Genomic DNA, 23,128 nt, shown 5'->3' with positions numbered 1-23,128 from the left:
AGGTGCGGTGGCTCACGCCTGTAATCCCAGCACTCTGGGAGGCTGAGGTGGATGGATCACCTGAGGTCTGGAGTTCGAGACCAGCCTGGCTAACATGGTGAACCCTGTCTCTACTAAAAATACAAAAATTAGCTGGGCGTGGTGGCAGATGCCTGTAATCCCAGCTACTTGGGAGGCTGAGGCAGGAGAATTGCTTGAACCCAGGAGGTGGAGGTTGCATTGGGCTGAGATTGCACCACTGCACTCCAGCCTAGGTGACAAAGCAAAACTATGTCTCAAAAAAATAAATAAAAAATAATTAAATAATTTTAAGAAAAAAATTATATAATAAATTTTAAGTACAGATTATATAGTTTCTATTTTTTATCATAATTTAGTGAAACCAGAGGTAAAAGGTGAGGAGGAATAAACTTACGTGGCAATTAGAAACATATCTTTTGGATCAAACAGGAAAGAAAAACTGAAATAAAGCAATTAAAATGAGAACATTTTTGGATCAAAATTCTTAGACACATTTAAAGCTATGCCAAAGGAAAATCTATAGCCTTGAAATGCCTTTATTATTTAAAAACAGATGAAAAATAAAGACATGTAGTACTCATCTTGAGAAAGCTGGAAAAAGATAGGTAGAAGTAAAGTGTTTGGAATTAATTGACATGAAGTAAGGGAAAATACATACAATTCTGTGGCAATAAGCTTGAAAACAAAAAGGAAAGTGATTATGCCAACAAAATATAGATTACTAAAATTGACAGAAGTGAGAACTTGAATTAGAACAGTTACCATAGAGGTATTACAAAAATGAGTAAAAGTGTACAACTGATAAAATTACCAACAGGTTCACAGATAGATTACTCCAAATGGGTTCACAGTTGATTTAAAAAGAGACAGCTAGTTCCACTTACTTATACTCTACCAACTATTGAAAAAGAAAGTTCCTAGAAAGAGTCTACAAAAGCAAAATAAAACATTTAGGCCAATTTTACTTACTACTACAAATGTAAAAATTTGAAATACAATGTTAACAAATGAACTTTACCATTGTATCAAAAGAATAATACTTATGATTAAACAAAGTATATTCCAGCACAGAAAGCATAATCCATTGCATCAGCAAATTAAAGGGGAATAGCTTCACGAACATATGGACATATCAGATGCAACAGCAATTAGTGTTGAACGCTTAAGATTGTATCGCTTTCTTCATATGAGTTTGTTACCTTATGAATGAAATATTTCCCCCCACATTCATCTCTAGCAAGAAAATAAATTGATTCATATGAAGAAAACTAAAATCTTGGAACATGGAAGCATCATACCTTAAGTAAGACAAGCTCATTAAAATAGCAATTTTTATGATTAACATATTAATCAAATGTAGTTAAGTTATAGTCTCATTTTTTTTCTGATAATTTGTAGGAGTTGTTGGAGGGAAGAAGTGTGGTATAGGACTTTATCCTTTCTATCAACTTTGTTAATACTTTTTAATTTTTATTGATCTCTATTTCCAGACAAGGTCTCAGTCTATCATTCAGGCTGGAGTGCAGTGCCATGATTACGCCTCGCTGCAGCCTTGAACTACTGGGCTTAAGCCATTCTCTCACATCAGCTGCTTGAGTAGCTGGGACTACAGGCAGGCACCATCACACTGTTACTACTGTTAAGGCTTATCTCAGTTACTCAAAAGGCATGGGAACCCATACTTTTCTTGCATTGATAAATTTGGGGGTTAATAAGTGATACTTTTAAGATAATTTAGCAACTTGGTCTCTTTAACATTGAGACTTAAATTTGTTTGGTTCAAACATATTTGGGTCAATGCCTGTTGAGAAGCCAGTATTTCAAATTTGTTATGGTAGTTTGCTGAATAAAATATTGGCTATAAAAGTTGCCTCCCAGTACATCAGTGTAGCATTTTGCAGTGGTGGAGTCTGCTAGAGCCATGAGCTAGGGGGTGATGTCTTAATACTAGTAATAGAGTGTGTAGTACAATAATGACCACATTATTATAAAAATAAATGAGCCGGTGAATCAGTGTACACACACTGCAGAAGCATCAGGTAAGTCCAGAAAAGTTGACTTGCTAGAGCAATAAGTAGGAGAGACAGAATCTGAACCCATGTTTGTTATTCCAATCTAGGGTCCACCACATGTGATGAAAGTTACCTTTCTTCATTCTTGAGTTTTGTTGGGCGTGGTGGCTCACGCCTATAATCCCACTTTGGGAGGCTGTAATCGCAGCACTTTCAGGGCTGAGGCGGGCGGATTGCTTGAGTCCAGGAGTTCAGATAATGTGAAACTTGAGGGAATTCTGACAAGTGAATTCTCAGTTTTCCAGAATAGCTAACCAACTATTTCTTACCATTCACTGAACTGTCCATACTGCTCTGGACAACATGGCAAAACCCTTTCTCTATTAAAAATACAAAAAACTAACCGAGCATGGTGGCATGCCTGTAGTCCCAGCTACTCGGGAGGCTGAGGTGGGAGGATCATCTGAGCTTGGGAGGTTGAGGCTGCAGTAAGCTGAGATTGTGCCAGTGCACTCCAGCCTGGGCAACAGAGTGAGACCCTGTCTCAAAAAAAAAAAAAAAAAAAAATACGGAATTTTTTTTTTTCTTTAAAAAAAAAAGCCTTGGCCAGGCGCAGTGGCTCACGCCTGTAATCCTAACACTTTGGGAGGCCGAGGCGGGCGGATCACGAGGTCAGGAGACCGAGACCATCCTGGCTAACACGGTGAAACCCTGTCTCTACTAAAATAGAAAACATTAGCTGGGCGTGGTGACAGGCACCTGTAGTAATCGGGAGGCTGAGGCAGGAGAATGGCATGAACCCGGGAGGCGGAGCTTGCAGTGAAGAGAGATCATGCCACCGCACTCCAGCCTGAGTGACAGAGCAAGACTCCGTCTCAAAAAAATAAGGCCTTAAATATTTATTTGAATTCACATTTATTCAAATGGATATAGTTGAAATTTTAGCATGTAATAGAAATTATTAAGATTTTCATTTTAACGCATAGCAGACTTTACCATTTCAGATTTTGTCTGTCTTTAGAAGTCAAAATTTTTTTTGAAAAATTTCTTGAAGATCTTAACAATGACAAGAGTTGTCTCTGGCAGCAAAACAGACTTCATTGTGACTTCAAGGGACAGCCTATAGCAATCAAAGCTTAATTAGGTTTCTTGTTCTTTTCAGTATTTAATTGCTTGGATTAGATTATTGATAATGTGAAACTTGAGGGAATTCTGACAAGTGAATTCTCAGTTTTCCAGAATAGCTAACCAACTATTTCTTACCATTCACTGAACTGTTGTCCAGTGTGAACTGCTTCAGATTTGAACCTTAAGGTAAATGTCACTATATCCTATTTCCAATTTCTGTAGTTGTCCTCCACACAGGCAGGAGTTCTTCATTTATTAAAGATTTATTTTGAGATATAGGTTACTGCTTTCTTCTCAGTTTACATCATGGGAGAGACAAAAGACTTAAATGAAGTTTGGAAATTCATTACATCCATAGTAATTGCCTTTTATTGAGAACAGACATTGAGACTTGACTGTTATTAGCCCATTTACTATGATGTAGAAATTTTCTGTTAGAAAGGGCTGATGACTGGAAATTTTATGTGTCCATTTCTTTATGTTTGAAAAGTTGGCCGGGCGCGGTGGCTCAAGCCTGTAATCCCAGCACTTTGGGAGGCCGAGGCGGGCGGATCACGAGGTCAGGAGATCGAGACCATCCTGGCTAACATGGTGAAACCCCATCTCTACTAAAAAAATACAAAAAAAACTAGCCGGGCGAGGTGGCGGGCGCCTGTAGTCCCAGCTATTCCGGAGGCTGAGGCAGGAGAATGGCGTAAACCTGGGAGGCAGAGCTTGCAATGAGCTGAGATCTGGCCACTGCACTCCAGCCTGGGTGGCAGAGCTAGACTCCGTCTCAAAAAAAAAAAAAAAAGTTTACTTTTTTTGCTTCTTTTGTTTTAGTCTATTTAATGTCCTCTTTTGTTCCTCTTCTTCCGCAGACATTAATTGCAAACCTTCTATGTGATAGGCAGAGTATTAGTTACTAGGATTATAGAAAACTTCCTTAAAGTTTTCCTTATGATGTGGGAGACAAGTAATGGCTGCCCACAGCACATGTGATACATTTTTCTGACAGGTAAGAATCAGGTGTTGTGAAAAAATAGGATAAACTCTAGGTTAGAGCTGGAGCTTAGTCTTCCCACAAACGTTGATGCTAAGCTCAAGCCATGGAAGGATGCAGAGGAGGATACAAAATAGTTTTTTCTACTCTCTATAGCTTTAACCACGGTTCTACATAGTCATGGGGTTTATTTTGAGGGAAGATGCTATTTTTCCTGTTTCCAGTGCTATGTCTTACTCTATTTTAATTGCTCACAATAAGTGCAGGAGATGTTAAAATTCAAAATACAAAAGTAATAATTTTATTTAAGGGGAAATTTTCCGATTGAAAAATTGTAAATAAAGTGCTGGTCGAATATATGCATTTCTATACTACACTTATACTTGCTTCTGTTTATACTTGCACGTGGTATTTATATTTAAAGAAGATTTATAAATATATACATATATGCCATATATATGCTATATATATAATATTAATAATATACTCTGTATATTCTCCTCTGGAACTGCTCTCTGAATATCCTGAATATTTCAGGGTCAGATTATCTTTGTCTTTTTAGATCTTTGCAGTTGCACTCACAGAAAACACTGCTTCTTTGGGAACTTGCCATCTGGATACCCCACCTTACAGTATTTCTCATTTGCAGACCACTGGGACATTCTTCTTTGTTTACTGAAAGCCTTGCTCTAGATTTAGTCTTCCTTTCCACTTCAGCTGCTACCTAGGTTACTTATGTGATTAATTCATCTATAGCCTTGGCCTTGAATTTTATTGATCTCATCTCTAGTGATTGCCTTTTCTCCACTTTAACACTCAGTCTTATAGCCCACATTTGGGTCCTTGTCACCCAGAACTGAGTTACTTCTGAAGTTATCAGTTCACTTTGATACACTAAACATCGTATTTCCTATATTTTTGTGTTTTCCCATTGTCTGCTTTCAACTTGTCTTTAACAGAATTTCCAATCCATATTATTTATTTCTTTATCAATCCTTTCCTAAATTTATTTTCTTCCCTCACCACGTTATCAGTCTTAAACTTTTTTTTTTTTTTTGCCAGTATCCTCTAATTCCTCTCCCAGCTTTCTTTTTATCAAACCAGACTGAAAAACTCTCAACTCTTTATTTTTCTAGCTGAGCACTACTGGCAAAAATCACACAAGCAGTAACAAGCACTGTCAGTTTATTGTTATCAGCCTCAAATGGACCCACACAATTGGTCATAATTCTGTTATTTCTAGTTCTCTCATTTTTCGCAGAGGTTACGAAGGCAACCAGCCACTCTTCTTACATCTCCGGTTTTCCACGTTTCTTGTCACATTCAGCAGATGACTTGGCATTTCATTTCACAGAGAAAGTGGAAATCCTCAGAGGAGAACTCCCACAGTGTCCTTCCACCAAATCTACTCACATCTGCACTCATTCTGGTTTGTTTGTTCTTACTGTTTATAATGGAAAGAGTCTTGCCCTCAAGGGGTGGGAAAAGCATATGCCTCTAGAAACCAGGTGGATAATATAAATATGTGAAGCCTTAGGGTAAGAGTAGGCTGTGGCCTGTAGCAAATTGATAAGAGCTATCTATCAAGAGCTATTCAAGTTGTTAATACTGTGTATCAGCTGGAAAAAAGCCTACCTTGATGAATATGGCCTCTGATCTAAGACTAATCTCCACATCTAAGCTGTGGATCCCATATCCTGAAGCCTTTTTCAGAAGTATGCTTCATTCCCCTGAATATGCCCCCTTTTCTCCAACAGTAATTCATCTTTTGCTGTTAGTTGTTTCTTATCAATATTTGAATGTTGTCAAGCTTGTTTCATCTTTTAAAACCTTCATTGACCCTGTTTTCTTCTCTAACTACTAGATTTTCTCCACTTTTACTGTTAAACTGTAGAAAGAGTTGCCTACTGATTTGGATTTGATAGACTTAGGTTAGAGTCCTCACTCTACTACTTATGAGCTCTGAGACTTTCCAAGCCTCAGTTTTTTTCATCTGTGAAACTGGGGATAATTTTTACATCCCATCATAAATTTAAGTATTAAGTCAGACAATATATATAAAATAGCCAAAAACAAGCACATACTGAGTATTTAGATATATTTGTTTTAGTCCCTGGCACTCTACCTTCTGCCCCTACCCCTGAATACTCTAAAGGCTTTTTGTTGGTTCTCAGTAGTATTTCTTAGTACCAATCAGTAGTGTTTCTCAATATTATTGACTGCTTCAAAGCACTGTCTTCCACTGTTTTTCCTGACACACACCCCTGGTTTACCCATTGTTTCTGCGAATACTCCTTTGGGTTTTTTGGGATATCTGTTTTTTGCCCATCCTTTAATGTTTATAATCCTTGTATTTATTTTCCTCCAAATTCTGTCATGGCGTTTGTACAGTTATTAAAGTTGAACTGTTAATTTGGCTGTGATCTCTTTGGAAGCCAAAGCAAAGAGGAAGCATTATAACAATATTAATTTATAGTTAATCAGCATTTACTATGTTAGGCATTTTTATAAGTGCTTTACATGTATTACTTGATATATGCCTCACGAGAACTCTGAGATAGGAGACCAGAATAGAGAGGTAAACTAACGTGCGCAGAGTCTTACTGCAGGAATTCAATTTTAGACAGTTGAATTCTGGAGCTTGCCTTCCTAGCCATAACACTACACTCTCTTCCAAAACAGTGACCTGATTAATGGTGTTTAGAAGGGTAACGCGTTCTTCAGAAGAACTAGAGATTCTTGTAGGACTTAGGTCCGAAATGATGTATGTGATGATCCTTCAGGAGGTGATAGCGTATCCTCAGCTGTAATTCCATAATAAGTACCGTGGTAACATTCCATTCTCATGGAAAACTTCATCGTAGAACAAGAACATAATACCATACCAAAGCAAAATACACTGAATATAGTTTTTCCGTAATTGCTTCTCTTAAATAGCCCTTCGATAGAAATTTGGGTACTGAAATATCAAAGTTATATTTAATAGTTTAAAAAGGACAGAATTGTCTTACTCATCTTTGTATCTGTAGTGCCTCATCCAGAACCAGTCACACAGAAATGGTCCAGTCAGTATGTGTGGAGTGAATATGACCTGATTTGGCTGGTCAGCTACTTAAGCAGTAATGACTTCACACAGGATGCATTTAACATGCCAGCTTCTGAAGGTGGAGTTGATGATTGGTTGCAAGATTTGATGAGTTCAAAGAAGGAAAATAAGTAGGAATTTAGTCCCATCTCCTTCCCCTCCCAGCTTCCCATATAATCATTTCTTTATTGTCCTTTATTTCATTCTTGTTATATACCTGGCAATTTTTAAAGTGGTGGAGGTCCAGCAGTGAGCAAGACAAAATCCCCACCCTTAAGATGTTTACATTTTGGTAAGATAAAGAGAAAACTAATATGATAGTAATGATACAGTGAGATCAGTGCTCTGAAGGAGACAACATTTAGATTATATGCAGGTATTCAGGCAGTGGGAACAGGTTAGATGAAGCATTAGTGAGTTCAGAGAACTTCAGATCTCCATTAGGTTTGGAAAGTGAAGTGTGAATATTAGGAATGGTGAGAAATGGGGCTTGTAGTAAGCAGCACCAGATTGTAAAGAATCTTGTGACCAGCTTTAAGGTTTTTACTTCCATTGCTCTTCCCATATCAGCAATGCCTTTCTTACATGCTGCTGGCATGGGGAGAGTAGAGGGAAGAACAGTGTAAAGACGTGTTTCAAGGGTCACACGATTCCTTTTTTGCTGAATACCAAAATTGGAACTGCATGATTAATCTCTTCAGTAGTGATTTTTCATTGTAGATACTGATACCCATATGACTTTTCATCTCTAAATTGTAAACTCAAGAACAAGAAGGGTATTTTATTCACTTCTGTATCTTTAGCATCTGATAGTAACTCAGTAAATGTTTTTTAAAAGCCATTTAATATTTGTAGTCATTTTATGTTTTAGCCTAGTAACTAAAACATAGTTGTTGTATTTTTTAATTTGAAACACAGTTTAAGTTTTAAGCAACTGAGTTTACAGATCACTGTGAACTTAAGATTACTTGCCTTTGAGTAGGGAAAAATTACTAAATTTAAAAATCGAATTTTTTTTTTATTTAATTACAAGGACAATCACAGCTCGACAGAAGACTTCAATACAGAATTTGGTCAACTATTTTAAGTGTTTAGTCTGAAATGTGTTATTATTCCTTTGATTTGTAGACATATGAGGAAGATAGAAAAAACTACTCTGAAGTTCAAATTAGATGTCAACGTTTGGCCTTAGAATTAGCAGACACAAAACAGTTAATTCAGCAAGGTGACTACCGCCAAGAGAACTATGATAAAGTCAAGAGGTAAGTAGTTAAAATGACTGTGGTAGTAGTTCTCCATTTTAACGTGCATCAAAGTCACCTGAGTTTTTACCAACAATCAATTGTTAATTTTACTTTTTCCTTCTTCTTTGCACAAGTGCATGCAGTTTTAGCAGTTTGTTGGGTTTATATTGTATTTTTATATTGGTTGTTTTTGTTTTATTTAGATGTCACTGCTGTCTTAAAATGTAAACAAAGATAGAAACCCAATAAAATCACACGTGTGTAAATATTTTTTCAGTGTTGTTTGATGATTGTTTTTATGTAATGGAATCAATTTAAATGCTTAACAGTTTTCCCTGAAGTTTTTTCAGCTGTTCCTTACTGACAGAAGACACATACTCTCTCAGAAAAAAAAAAAAGACACTTTCTGAGAATATATTTCCTAATATTTGCTACTAAGTAGCTATAACAAATACCTTTGTTTAATTGGAATATTCTTTTCTGTTGTTTGTTCAGTAATTTAATGAGCTACTACTTAGCTGTGTGTCCCTGGTACATCTCTTTTCATTCTGAGCCTAAGTTTCATCTTTTATGAGATGTTGCTAATACAGATAGCTGTACTATAAACTAAGATCAAATAAATATTTATGAAAGCCTTTAAATATATATGTACTGTGTATGTAATATAAATGGAATGACGTTACCTTAATTGTTCACGCCACCTGAAATAATTCTTAAAATGTGGTAGTCACTCAGTGAATATTTGTTAAATGAATGAATGAATTATTTAAATTGCATAATTTAAATTATAAATTACATAATAACATATGTGAATTTGCAAAGATTTGTGGATAGAAGATTGGCATTTCTACTCCCATTATGATCGACACATGGTATTTCTTATGTATGTGGTATTATGCCAAAATACAATTATTGGAGCTTTAAATCCTTGAGAGCTCTTCTCAGTGGGCTCTAGAATACAGCTGGAGTTCAAAAGAAGCATTTAAAAATAAAGTAGAGGCATGGTGGCACATGCCTTTAGTCCCAGCTGCTTGGGAGGTTGAGGTGGGAGGACTGCTTAAGCCCAGAAGTTCAAGACTGCAGTGAGCTATGATCATGCCACTGCACTCCAGCATGGTGGCAGAGTGAAACCCCATCTCTTAAAAATATAAAATAAAAAAGAATAAAAATTAAATAGATTGTGATGCTAAGATCATACCAGTTGGTATTTTGATGTCCCCACTGCCGCTATCAATGACTGATACAATACAAAAAGGGAAAACTAAAATGCTCAGTCATCAGAATAATCCACCAGGGCCATGGATGCTCAATGAAACAAGATGAGTCATGAGTTGTTAATTACTGAATTAGGGTGATGGGAGCGTGGGTGTTCATTATATCACCTCTATTTTTACATATGTTTTCATTTACTATAATAAAAGCTTAGGAAGGAAAAATGTAGCCTTGATCAAAAAGCTTGATAAGCATCTTTATGGTAGAAATTTAATAGTAAAACAAGAAAGGACTCAAACTATGACCCTTTTTAGTTCACTCAGTAGAATGAATGAGTTTAAAAACATAGGCAGGTCATGAAATATAAGATAAACTGGGGAAGAAAAAACAAGCCTTTTATGCCCCGGGTAAATTCTCACAAATGTACAAAAGAAACAGGTGTGTGGATGTTAATTGTGTCATTATTAAAATAAATTCAAAGGCTTTTCAGAAGCAGAATGGAAAATAAATTGAGATTTATCCTGCAATATAGTTTTATGTAGCAGTTAAAATCATTAAATTAGGTCTGAATGTATCACTTTTTTTACTAGTAGTTCCTTATTTTCTGGCATAACATAATGTTCCTAGTTTTGGTTTTTGTTTGTTCGTTTTGTAATTTCATTGCCTCAGCTTTTTCTCTAAGAAGTCTTCATCTCTTTTAGTGGGGAATGCTATTTAGAAATTAAGATTTGGATGCTGTGGTCATGGCTACATTGGTCATTATTTCTAGGCCCTTTGAGTAGGCAGAGACAGTGGAGGGAGAATGAGGAGGAGGCTTAACACACTATGGATGAGATCATACTGATACTTCTTTTTTTTTTGAGACAGAGTCTCACTTTGTCACCCAGGCTGGAGTGCAGTGGCGTGATCTTGGCTCACTGCAACCTCTGCCTCCCAGGTTCAAGTGATTCTCCTGCGTCAGCCTCCCGAGTAGCTGGGACTACAGGTGTGCACCACCATGCCCAGCTAACATATATATATATATTTTTGGTTTGTTTGTTTGTTTTTGTTAGTAGAGACATGGTTTCACCATGTTGGCCATGGTTGGCCAGACTGGCCTTGAACTCCTGACCTTAGGTGATCTGCCCACCTTGGCCTCCCAAAGTGCTGATATTACAGGTGTGAGCCACTGCACCCAGCCCACGTTGATACTTCTAATTCCAATTCAACGCTGCAACAGCCAGTTTGAAGAGGTGCCAACTGGCTAAATATGGCAAACTTGAATATCACAATAAATAGTGACAATGATGAATTATAGTCCATTGAATAGAATAAGAGTTTTTAAGTACAGGCTAATAATAAATACAGAAAGAGGATCTTAAAAGTTTTTTTTTGTTTTTTATTATTATTATACTTTAAGTTCTAGAGTATATGTGCATAACGTGCAGGTTTGTTACATATGTATACTTGTGCCATGTTGGTGTGCTGCACCCATCAACTCGTCAGCACCCATCAACTCGTCATTTACATCAGGTATAACTCCCAATGCAATCCCTCCCCCCCCCCCCCCATGATAGGCCCTGGTATGTGATGTTCCCCTTCCCGAGGCCAAGTGATCTCATTGTTCTGTTCCCACCTATGAGTGAGAACATGTGGTGTTTGGTTTTCTGTTCTTGCGATAGTTTGCTAAGAATGATGGTTTCCAGCTGCATCCATGTCCCTACAAAGGACACGAAGTCATCCTTTTTTATGGCTGCATAGTATTCCATGGTGTATATGTGCCACGTTTTCTTAATCCAGTCTGTCACTGATGGACATTTGGGTTGATTCTAAGTCTTTGCTATTTTAATATATCATCTTTACCACTTTTTAAGTGTACAGTTCAGTGGTAATAAATATATTTATATCCTTTTTGGGAAAGAGGATCTTTACGGTTGAATGCCAACCAATAAATGTATATGCATGTAAGAATGACCATTTTGTAGCCGCATAATAATATTGATTCAGAATCATCATTGGAATATAAAACCATCAAGTAAAAGTATGTTAGGGAATAGGATATTTACACAAAGCATCTCTTCACAATTATTAATTTTAAAGGGCAAAAGGATACCTTTATAGTTAAACTCTGGCAGATACTACCTTAACCTAGTGATCAAAGTTACTATCACCAATAATGGGATAAACTGACATCACATACCTCAGTACATCTTCATATAATACACTGAGAATGCATTTCTCTATCTGAGAATCATTTCTGTAGTATTCCTGCCCAAGTGCCTAACCTGAATCTAATAATAAAGAAACTTCAGACAAGTGAAAATCGAGGAACATTCTATGATGCAGTTAGCCTGTGCTCTATAAAAAGTCATATAACACCAGGAAAACTAAGAAGTCTTAAAGGTTAAAGGAGACTAAAACCAGATGACATCTAGCTGCATGGTAATAGATTACAATATTATGTTAATAGATCCTTGGATTACCATTATGGTAATAGATCCTTGGCTCAGGGAAAAAAATATTTCACAAAGGGCATTTTGGGAGACAGTTGACAAAATTTGAAAATGGATTGTATGTTAGATAATAATATTGTCTTAGGGCTAAGTCTCCTGAGTATGATAATTATACTGTGATTATATAAGAGACTATCTTTAACCTTAGTAAATTCACACTGATTTATTTAAGGATAAAAGGACCTAATGTCTCAGTTGAGGAAACAAGTGCACATGTATGAGTATGTGTGTGTCGGTATGTATACACATGTAGATACATGACCCTTGACCAACATGGGGTCCACTTATATTCAGGTTTTTATCAGTGTAACACCAATTGAAAATACAATTTTCACGGGATGTGAAACCTGAATATACAGAGGACTGACTGACTGGTGGGATCTGCAACAACTGCAGGACTTCAGCATGTACAGATTTGCGTATTCAGGTTGTGGGGGTGGGTCTGAAACCCATTCTCTACATATACCATTAGACAGCTGCATATATTCACATATATTAACAAGAGAGAGGAATTGAAGAAATATAACAAAGTAATATTTAGTTAATATTACAAAACAAATACAACAATATTAATGATTGGTGAGTAAAAGTATTAAAAAGAACCAGGCTGGATACAGCGTGTCATGTCTATAATCCTAGTGCTTTCAGAAGCGCAGGCAGGAGGGTCACTTGAGCCCAGGATTTTAAGACTAGCCACGGCAAGACAGCAAGACCGTCTTTCCAAAAACAAAAACAAAAAAATTAAATTAGTCAGGCACATGGTGGCATGCACCTGTAGTCCTGGCTATCTGGCAGGCTGAGGCAGGAGGATCACTTGAGTGCAGTAGTTCAAGTCCAGCCTGGGTGACAATAGTGAGACCCCCATCTCATTTAAAAAAAAAAAAAGTATAAAAAATGTTTTTTAAAAAATTGCATGTAAAAGCACAAAATGAAATTTTAATTTTTTAAATTAAAAATAATCTAAACATTCTAAAAATAAAAAAGCACGAAATACTTGTAGTAATATGTATCAGAATAGAAATACTGATAGTCATCTTTACTTACTGTGTTTGTATGTGATTGTTATTTGGTGCTTTGCTCAGCTTTTCTTCAATAAACATAGTATTTTGTTAACTAGAGGAAGAAAAGGCATTCTAAATGTTTTTGAAAAGCTGATGCAAAGGAAAACAATTCCTAACAGCCCTCTCTTTGGAAATACCAGGTGGGTCAGTGAAATAAAGTGCAAAGGCACTACTTCTGACTGCAGGGAAGTAGTTAAGAGTTAGTAAATCCGGCCGGGCGCGGTGGCTCAAGCCTGTAATCCCAGCACTTTGGGAGGCCGAGGCGGGCGGATCACAGGGTCAGGAGATCGAGACCATCCTGGCTAACACGGTGAAACCCCGTCTCTACTGAAAAATACAAAAAACTAGCCGGGCGAGGTGGCGGGCGCCTGTAGTCCCAGCTACTCGGGAGGCTGAGGCAGGAGAATGGCGTGAACCCGGGAGGCGGAGCTTGCAGTGAGCTGAGATCTGGCCACTGCACTCCAGCTTGGGTGACAGAGCGAGACTCCATCTCAAAAAAAAAAAAAAAAAAAAGAGTTAGTAAATCGATTTCTCTGCTCATTTTTAAAAATGTCTGTTGTAGGTTTTAGTCCAATTCTTGGTATAACTTTTTTGGGGAACTTGTCTTAAAATGGAAATTAAAATCTGGGTAATCATAAACAGTTTGTGAATGAAATAGTCACAATAATGCCTGCCTAGGTATCTACTATGCAATCTGAATGATAAGTTGTGTTTTTTTACCTTAACTGAACTGAAAGGCTAGAGCCATGTATACATTCTTTAAAAGTTTTGACCTCAAGATAAGATTAAAGATGACTAATGAAAAAATACCAAATGTACGTTAGTAAGTTTTATTATGTAGTTTATGTATTTATTCCTTAAAGGTGATAAATTGATTTTTATGTATTTGAACAAGGTCTGAAACAGAGTCCCTTCTAAATCTGAAAAGTAGATACTTTATAGTTCATGGAATTACACTCAAGCCCCATTGCTAGTGTCTCTATTCAGCTTCCTCATGCATAGTCAACCCTTTTAAAGTGTTCACTATAAAAGGGGATGTAAAATTTACATGTCTGTTGGAATTTTTTAATAGTGAACGTGATGCACTTGAGCAGGAAGTAATTGAGCTTAGGAGAAAACATGAAATACTTGAAGCCTCTCACATAATTCAAACAAAAGAACGAAGTGAATTATCAAAAGAGGTAAGCTTATGAATAGAGTCAACTTATACTGAATTGTATAGTATTAGTGAAAAAAATAGCCCGGAGTAGATTTGCGGCAGAGGCAATTTTTTTTTGTTATGTAGTAGTTCCTCCCAAAAAGAGACTTTTTTTATTTTTTAACTTTTACTTTTTTTTTTTTTTTTTGAGACAGGAGTCTTACCCTGTTGCCCAGGCTGTAGTGCAGTGGTGTGATCTTAAGAGGCTCACTGCAACCTCTGCCTCCCGGGTTCAAATGATTCTCCTACCTCAGCCTCCTGAGTAGCTGGGATTGCAGGCTTGTGCCACGATGCCCTGCTAATTTTTACATTTTTAGTAGAGACAGGGTTTCATCATGTTGGCCAGGCTGGTCTCGAACTCCTGACCTCAAATGATCTACCTGCCTTGACCTCCCAAAGTGCTGGGATTACAGGCATGAGCAACCATGCCCAGCCCCAAAAAGAGACTTTTAGTAGCTATTTTTATATTTTAAAAAGTTGCATGCCAAGAATTAGCCCTTTTTAAAAGGAATATTTTCATGTGAATGAAAACAGGAAGGAAAGAAATTAATACAGTCAACATTGAAAAGTAAGATGGTATCACTCTGGATACTTTTTGTTTCTACATGTATGTAGGTAGCCACGTTACAGCAGACTGTTACTTTACTGCAAAAGGATAAAGAATATCTCAATCGCCAAAACATGGAGCTTAGTGTTCGCTGTGCTCATGAAGAGGATCGCCTTGAAAGACTTCAGGCTCAACTTGAAGAAACCAAAAAGGCTAGAGAAGAGATGTATGAAAAATACATAGCATCCAGGCAAGATTTACATTATTCCCACATAAATAGATATCAGTTAACACATTTTCTTTGAGGGAGCTCTTGGCTTTGGGGAAGATTAGTGATTTTTTTTAAGGTCTATAGGACAATATTAAAATAAGACCTGATTTTATTTTATTTTATTTTATGTTATTTTTTGATTTTGACATTTCTGCTTTCTGTTTGCATATATTTACGTGGTATAATTTTCCCATGTGCCTTTATTTTAAAACTTTGTCATTTGGTTTTAGGCACATTTCTTGAATATAGTAATGAGCTGATATATCTGTTAGGATAATTTGGATTGCAAATAATGCAGAAGAATTTAAAAAATGAAGTGAGATATGTTTGCTTTTTTTTTTTTTTATTATACTTTACGTTCTGGGGTGCACGTGCAAAATGTGCATTTTTGTTACATAGGTATACATGTGCCATGGTGGTTTGCTGCACCAATCCACCCATCACCTACGTTAGGTATTTCTCTTAATGTTATCCCTCCCCTAGCCCCCCACTCCCCGACAGGGTGTGTGATGTTCCCCTCCCTGTGTCCATGTGTTCTCATTGATCAACTCCCATTTATGAGTGAGAACAAGACAGTGTTGGTTTTCTGTTCTTGTGATAGTTTGCTGAGAATGATGTTTTCCAGCTTCGTCCATGTCCCTACAAAGGACATGAACTCATCCTTTTTTATGGCTGTATAGTATTCCATGGTGTATATGTGCCTCATTTTCTTTATCCAGTCTATTATTGAAGGACATTTGCGTCTGTTCCAAGTCTTTGCTATTGTGAACAGTGCTGCAATAAACATACGTGTGCATGTGTCTTTATAGTAGAATGATTTATAATCCTTTGGATATATACCCAGTAATGGGATCGCTGGGTCAAATGATAGTTCTAGTTCTAGATCCTTGAGGAATTGCCACACTGTCTTCCACAATGGTTGAACTAATTTACACTCCCACCAACACTGTAAAAGCATTCCTGTTTCTCCACATGCTCTCCAGCATCTCTGTTTCCCGACTTTTTAATGATTGCCATTCTAACTGCGTGAAATGGTATCTCATTGTGGTTTTGATTTGCATTTCTTTAATGATCAGTGATGATGAGCCTTTGTTCATATGTCTATTGGCTACATAAATGTTTTCTTTTGAGAAATGTCTATATGCTTTGCCCACTTTTTGATGGGATTGTTTTTTTCTTGTAAATTTATTTAAGTTCTTTTTAGATTCAGGATATTAGCCCTTTGTCAGATGGATAGATTGCAAGAATTTTCTCCTGTTCTGGAGTTTGCCTGTTCACTCTGATGATAGTTTCTTTTGCTGTGCGGAAGCTCTTTAGTTTAATTAGACCCCATTTATCAGTTTTGGCGTTTGGGGCCATTGCTTTTGGTGTTTTAGACATGAAGTCTTCGCCCATGCCTACATCCTGAATGGTATTGCCCAGGTTTTCTTGTAGGATTTTTATAATCCTAAGTCTTATGTTTAAGTCTTTGATTCATCTTGAGTTGATATTTGTTTAAGGTGTAAGGAAGGGGTTCAGTTTCAGTTTTCTGCATATGGCTAGCCAGTTTTCCCAACATTTATTAAATAGGGAATCTTTTCCCCATTGCTTGTTTGTGTCAGATTTGTCAAAGATCAGATGATTATAGATGTGTGGTGTTATTTTTGAGGCCTTTGTTCTGTTCCATTGGTCTATATATCTGTTTTGGTACCAGTACCATGCTGTTTTTGTTACTGTAGCCTTGTAGTGTAGTTTGAAGTCAGGTAACGTGATGCCTCCAGCTTTGTTCTTCTTGCCCAGAATTGTCTTGGCTATGTGGGCTCTTTTTTGGTTCCATATGAACTTTAAAGTAGTTTTTTCCAATTCTGTGGAGAAAGTCATTGGTAGCTTGATGGGGATAGCATTGAATGTATAAATTTGGGCATTTTGGCCATTTTCACAATATTGATTCTTCCCATCCGTGAGCATGGAATGTTTTTCCATTTGTTTATGTCCTCTCGTATTTCTTTGGGCAGTGGTTTGTAGTTCTACTTGAAGAGGTCCTCCACATCCCTTGTAAGTTGTATTCCTAGGTATTTTATTCTCTTAGTAGCAGTTGTGAATGGGAATTAACTCATGATTTAGCTCGCTGTCTGTTACTGGTGCATAGGAATGCTTGTGATTTTTGCACATTAATTTTGTATCCTGAGACTTTGTTGAAGTTGCTTATCAGCGTAAGGAGATTTTAGACTGAGACAATGGATTTTTCCAAATATACAATCATGTCATCTGCAAACAGAGACAATCTGACTTTCTCTCTTCCTAGCTGAATACCTTTATTTCTTTCTCTTTCCTGATTGCCCTGGCCAGAACTTCCAATACTGTGTTAAATAGGAGGGGCGAGAGAGGGCATCCTTGTCTCGTGCCAGTTTTCAAAGGGAATGCTTCCAGTTTTTGCCCATTCGATACGATATTGGCTGTGGGTTTGTCATAAATAGCTCTTATTATTTTGAGATACATTCCATCGATACCCAGTTTATTGAGAGTTTTTAGCATGAAGGGGTGGTGAATTTTGTCAAAGGCCTTTACTGCATCTATTGAGATAATCATGGTTTTTGTGATTGGTTCTGTTTATATGCTGGATTACGTTTATTGATTTGTGTATGTTGAACCAGCCTTGCATCCCAGGTATGAAGTCAACTTGATCGTGGTGGATAAGCTTTTTGATGTGCTGCTGGATTCAGTTTGCCAGTATTTTATTGAGGATTTTTGCATCGATGTTCATCAGGGATATTGGCCTGAAATTTTGTTTTTTTGTTGTGTCTCTGCCAGGTTTTGGTATCAGGATGATGCTGGCCTCATAAAATGAGTTGGGGAGGATTCCCTCTTTTTCTGTTGTTTGGAATAGTTTCAGAAGGAATGGTACCAGCTCCTCCTTGTACCTCTGGTAGAATTCGGCTGGGAATCCGTCTCATCCTGGATTTTTTTTTTTTTTTTTTTTCGGTTGGTAGGCTATTACTGCCTCAGTTTCAGAACTTGTTACTGGTTTATTCAGGGATTCGACTTCTTCCTGGTTTAGACTTGGGAGGGTGTATGTGTCCAGGAATTTATCCATTTCTTTTAGATTTTCTAGTTTATTTGCATAGTGGTGTTTATAGTATTCTCTGATGGTAGTTTTTATTTCTGTGGTATCAGTGGTGATCTCCCCTTTTTCATTTTTTATTGTGTCTGTTTGGTTCTTCTCTCCTTTCTTTTTTATTAGTCTAGCTAGCAGTCTATCTATTTTGTTGGTCTTTACAAAAAAAACAGCTCCTGGATTCATTGATTTTTTGAAGGGTTTTTCATGTCTCTATCTCCTTCAGTTCTGCTCTGATCTTAGTTATTTCTTGTCTTCTGCTAGATTTTGAATTTGTTTGCTCGTGCTTCTCTAGTCCTTTTAATTTTGATATTAGGGTGTCAATTTTAGATCTTTCCTGCCTTCTCTTGTGGGCATTTAGTGCTATAAATTTCCCTCTACACACTGCTTTACATGTGGCCCAGAGATTCTGGTACATTGTGTCTTCATTCTCATTGGTTTTAAAGAACATCTTTATTGTTGCCTTCATTTTGTTGTTTACCCAGTAGTCATTCAGGAGCAGGTTGTTCAGTTTCCATGTAGTTGTGCGCTTTTGAGTGAGTTTATTAATCCTGAGTTCTAGTTTGATTGCACTGTGGTCTGAGAGACAGTTTGTTATGATTTCTATTCTCTTGCATTGCTGAGGAGTGTTTTACTTCCAATTATGTGGTCAATTGTAGAGTAAGTATGATGTGCTACTGAGAAGAATGTATATTCTGTTGATTTGGGGTAGAGAGTTCTGTAGATGTCTCTCAGGTCTGCTTGGTCCGGATCTGAGTTCAAGTCCTGAATATCCTTGTTAATTTTCTGTCTCATTGATCAGTCTAATATTGATAGTGGGGTGTTAAAGTCTCCCACCATTGTTGCGTGGGAGTCTAGGTCTGTTTGTAGGTCTCTAAGAACTTCCTTTATGAATCTGGGTGCTCCTATATTGGGTGCATATGTATTTAGGATAGTTAGCTCTTCTAGCTGCATTGATCTCTTTACTATTATGTAATGCCCTTCTTTGTCTCTTTTGATCTTTGTTGGTTTAGAGTCTGTTTTATCAGAGATTAGAATTGCGATTCCTGCTTTTTTTTTTTTTTTCTGCTTTCCATTTGCTTGGTAAATATTCCTCCATCCCTTTATTTTGAGCCTTTATGTGTCTTTGCACATGAGATGTGTCTCCTGAATACAGCACACTCATAGGTCTTGACGCTTTATCCAATTTGCCAGTCTGTGTCTTTTAATTGGGGCATTTAGCCTGTTTACATTTAAGGTTAATATTGCTATGTGTGAATTTGATCCTGTCATGATGCTAGCTGGTTGTATTGCCCGTTAGTTGATGCAGTTTCTTCATAGTGTTGATGGTCTTTACAATTTGGTTATGTTTTTGCAGTGGCTAGTACCAGTTGTTCCTTTCCATGTTTAGTGCTTCCTCCAGGAGCTCTTGTAAGGCAGGCCTGGTGGTGACAGAATCTCTCAGGATTTGCTTGTCTGTAAAGGATTTTATTTCTCCTTCCCTTACAAAGCCTAGTTTGGCTGGATATGAAATTCTGGGCTGAAAATTCTTTTCTTTAAAAATGTTGAATATTGGCCCCCACTCTCTTCTGGCTTGTAGGGTTTCTGCAGAGAGATCCACTGTTAGTCTGATGGGCTTCCTTCCCTTTGTGGGTAACCCGACCTTTCTCTCTGGCTGCTCTTAACATTTTTTCCTTCATTTCAGCCTTGGTGAATCTGACGATTATGTGTGTTGGGGTTGCTCTTCTCAAGCAGTATCTTTGTGTATCTTGGGGTTGGTCTTCTCAAGGAATATCTTTGCGATGTTCTCTGTATTTCCTAGATTTGAGTGTTGGCCTGTCTTGCTAGGTTGGGGAAGTTCCCTTGGATAATATCCTGAAGTGTTTTCCAACTTGGTTCCATTCTCCCCATCACTTTCAGGTACACCAATCAAACGTAGATTTGGTCTTTTCACGTAGTCCCATATTTCTTGGAGGCTTTGTTCATTCCTTTTTATTCTTTTGTCTCTAATTTTGTCTTCTCTTCTTATTTCACTAAGTTGATCTTCAGTCACTGATATCCTTTCTTCCGCTTGATCGATTTGGCTATTGAAACTTGTGTATGCTTCATGAAGTTCTCATGCTGTGTTTTTCAGCTCCATCAGGTTATTTATGTTCTTCTCTATACCGGTTATTCTAGTTAGCAATTTGTCTATCCTTTTTTTCAAGGTCCTTAGCTTCCTTGCATTGGGTTGGAACATGCTCCTTTAGCTCGGAGGAGTTTGTTATTACCCACCTTCTGAAGCCTACTTCTGTCAATTCATGAAACTCATTCACTGTCCAGTTTTGTTCCCCTGTTAGCGATGAGTTGTTATCCTTTGGAGGAAAAAGAGGCATTCTGGTTTTTTGAACTTTCGGCCTTTTTGCACTGGTGTCTCCCCATCTTTGTGGATTTATCTACCATTGGTCTTAGATGTTGGTAACCTTCAGATGGGTCTTTGAGTGTCTTTGAGTGGATGTGCTATCCCTTTCTGTTTGTTAATTTTCCTTCTGACAGGCCCCTTTGCTGCTGGCCTGCTGGAGTTTGCTGAAGGTCCACTGCCAACCCTGTTTGCCTGGGTATCACCAGCAGAGGCTACAGAACAGCAAAGATTGTTGCCTGATCTTTCCTCTGGAAGCTTCTTCCCAGCGGGGCACCTGCCAGATGCCAGCCAGAGCTCTCCTGTATGAGGTGTCTGCTGGCCCCTACTGGGAGGTGTCTCCCAGTTGGGATACATGGGGGTCAGGGACCCACTTGAGGAGGCCGTCTGACCCTTAGCAAGCTTGAACGCTGTGCCGGGACATCCACTGCTCTCTTCAGAAACTCTTGGGCAGGGACATTTAAGTCTGCTGAAGCTGCGCCCACAGGCACCCCTTTCCCCAGGTGCTCTGTCCCAGGGAGATGGCGGTTTTATCTATCTTATTTTCTTATATGATATTCCTTTCTAGTTGGTTTTTTAAAAGACACTGGTTTTTTTCAGCAATACCAAAAGCCTATTTCTTTTAGATAGATAGATATTTGCTATGACTGTTTTTCTATTTGTGACATAATTTTTAAAATTCCTATGACTAGTATCTCTATAGACGTATGTTTTAAAGGAAAGTATGAAAGTATCTCTATAGAAGTATATTTTGGAAGAAAATCTCAGTGTGCTAATGATTTCCTGTGTGAAATGTAAAAGAATTATGAGGAGGTAGTATCACATTCTGTTTTAACTTATATGCCCTTCAATGAGACCCCCTATGTTTTGGTCCTGCCTTCTTTCTTCTACTAGATGTATAGAAGTTACTAAAGTACCTTAATACTAATAACTTTTATAACCCTTGAATTATTCTTATCAACATACCAAAAACAAATATGCTGGGTGCAGTGGCTCACACCTGTAATCCCAGCACTTTGTGAGGCCAAGGCAGGAGGATTGCTCGAGGCCAGAAGTTTGAGACTAGCCTGGGCAACATAGAAAATCCTGTCTCTATAAAAAAAGTTTTTAAATTAGCAAGGCACAATGTCAAGCACTTATAGTCCTGCTTACTCAGGAGGCTGGGGCGGGAAGGTGGCTTGAGCCCAGGAGATCGGGGTTACATGATTAATGTGCCACTATACTTCATCCTGAGTTACAGAGCAAGGCATTATCTCTTTAAGAAAAAAAGAAAAAATACTAAAACACAACAAATTTTACCTTAAAGGTAAAGGTAAATTTTACTTTTAAAGAGTTCACACATTCATAATTTTTTCCTACCTGTAGTAGTTTTTCATACCCTATATAATACTTTGACTTGGCTAAAAGATCATGGTGTGGCTGTGGTTGTCATGCTTGGAAGCAAAGGTTTCATAGACTCGGAGTCATTTCATTTTTATATTTTTGTTAATATTATTCATCTTTCAACATCATCCTACCAGATTATTATTTTTAAATGAAGGACATTCTCAATTTTAAAATAAGCTTCAACCATATGCATTAAAACTACTAGAAAAGTGTTTTGGAAGATGAATAGTTATCCCACATGAATTACTAAGTTTTTATATAGTAATTAAGTCTTTTGGAAAATAATGTTTAACAGGTTGAAATCTTAGATCATACTGTTAGGAACAGTATTTTTAGGAATTACAAAATTTTATACTTAAGTTTTTCAGGTAACATAGTTTATAGAGCATACTCGATGAAAGGTATTAAAATCTTATATAGAGTACAAAAGCCTATTTGTTTCAAAAGAAAATTTATGGTTGTTCTTTTTGTCTCCTTCAGAGACCATTATAAAACAGAATATGAAAATAAACTATATGATGAACTAGAACAAATCAGATTGAAAACCAACCAAGAAATTGATCAACTTCGAAATGCCTCTAGGGAAATGTATGAACGAGAAAACAGGTAAAAAACAAAATGCTTGTGTGGTATCTTATTTATCTTGTGAGGTTATAGAAGCTTTATTGAAATTAAATGCTACTTCTGTTATATAATGTCTTTTTGAATACATTAAAGAAAACTTGTCATAAATAGAAATCTAAATATAATGAGAACGTGAAAGTTCTAAAGTCTTAGAACAAGATTTACTAGAGTAACCTTTTTGCTCTGTTATTCTTTTTTTTTTTTTTAAGATGGAGTCTCACTGCACTGGAGTGCAGTGGTGTGATCTCGGCTCACTGCAAGCTCCGCCTCCCGGGTTCACGCCATTCTCCTGCCTCAGTCTCCTGAGTAGCTGGGACTACAGGCACCTGCCAGCACACACGGCTATTTTTTGTGTTTTTAGTAGAGATGGGGTTTCACTGTGTTAGTCAGGATG

The 23,128-nt window shown here is 37.3% G+C and overlaps 1 protein-coding gene across 3 annotated transcripts in view; it reads left to right on the top strand.

Moving 5' to 3' along the window:
• The window catches only part of PIBF1 (progesterone immunomodulatory binding factor 1), a 240,944-nt gene that overhangs the window by 34,056 nt on the left and 183,760 nt on the right, over window positions 1-23,128 (top strand). For all 3 annotated transcript variants that reach the window (XR_004429040.1, XM_033177571.1, XM_033177572.1), the window contains exons 6-9: window positions 8,357-8,490; window positions 14,310-14,418; window positions 15,051-15,232; window positions 22,591-22,716. Coding sequence is in view for 2 of the 3 variants with exons in the window: in XM_033177571.1 (XP_033033462.1) it covers window positions 8,357-8,490; window positions 14,310-14,418; window positions 15,051-15,232; window positions 22,591-22,716 (551 nt within the window). In the remaining variant the exon portion in view is untranslated. The remainder of the gene's footprint in view (window positions 1-8,356; window positions 8,491-14,309; window positions 14,419-15,050; window positions 15,233-22,590; window positions 22,717-23,128) is intronic.

This window comes from Trachypithecus francoisi, unplaced genomic scaffold, assembly GCF_009764315.1.
Source record: "Trachypithecus francoisi isolate TF-2019V2 unplaced genomic scaffold, Tfra_2.0 Lachesis_group18, whole genome shotgun sequence".
In the NCBI taxonomy this organism is placed as follows: Eukaryota; Metazoa; Chordata; class Mammalia; order Primates; family Cercopithecidae; genus Trachypithecus; species Trachypithecus francoisi.
The sequence above is the reverse complement of the archived record's forward strand: the minus strand, read 5'-3'. Positions and strand labels throughout refer to the sequence as shown.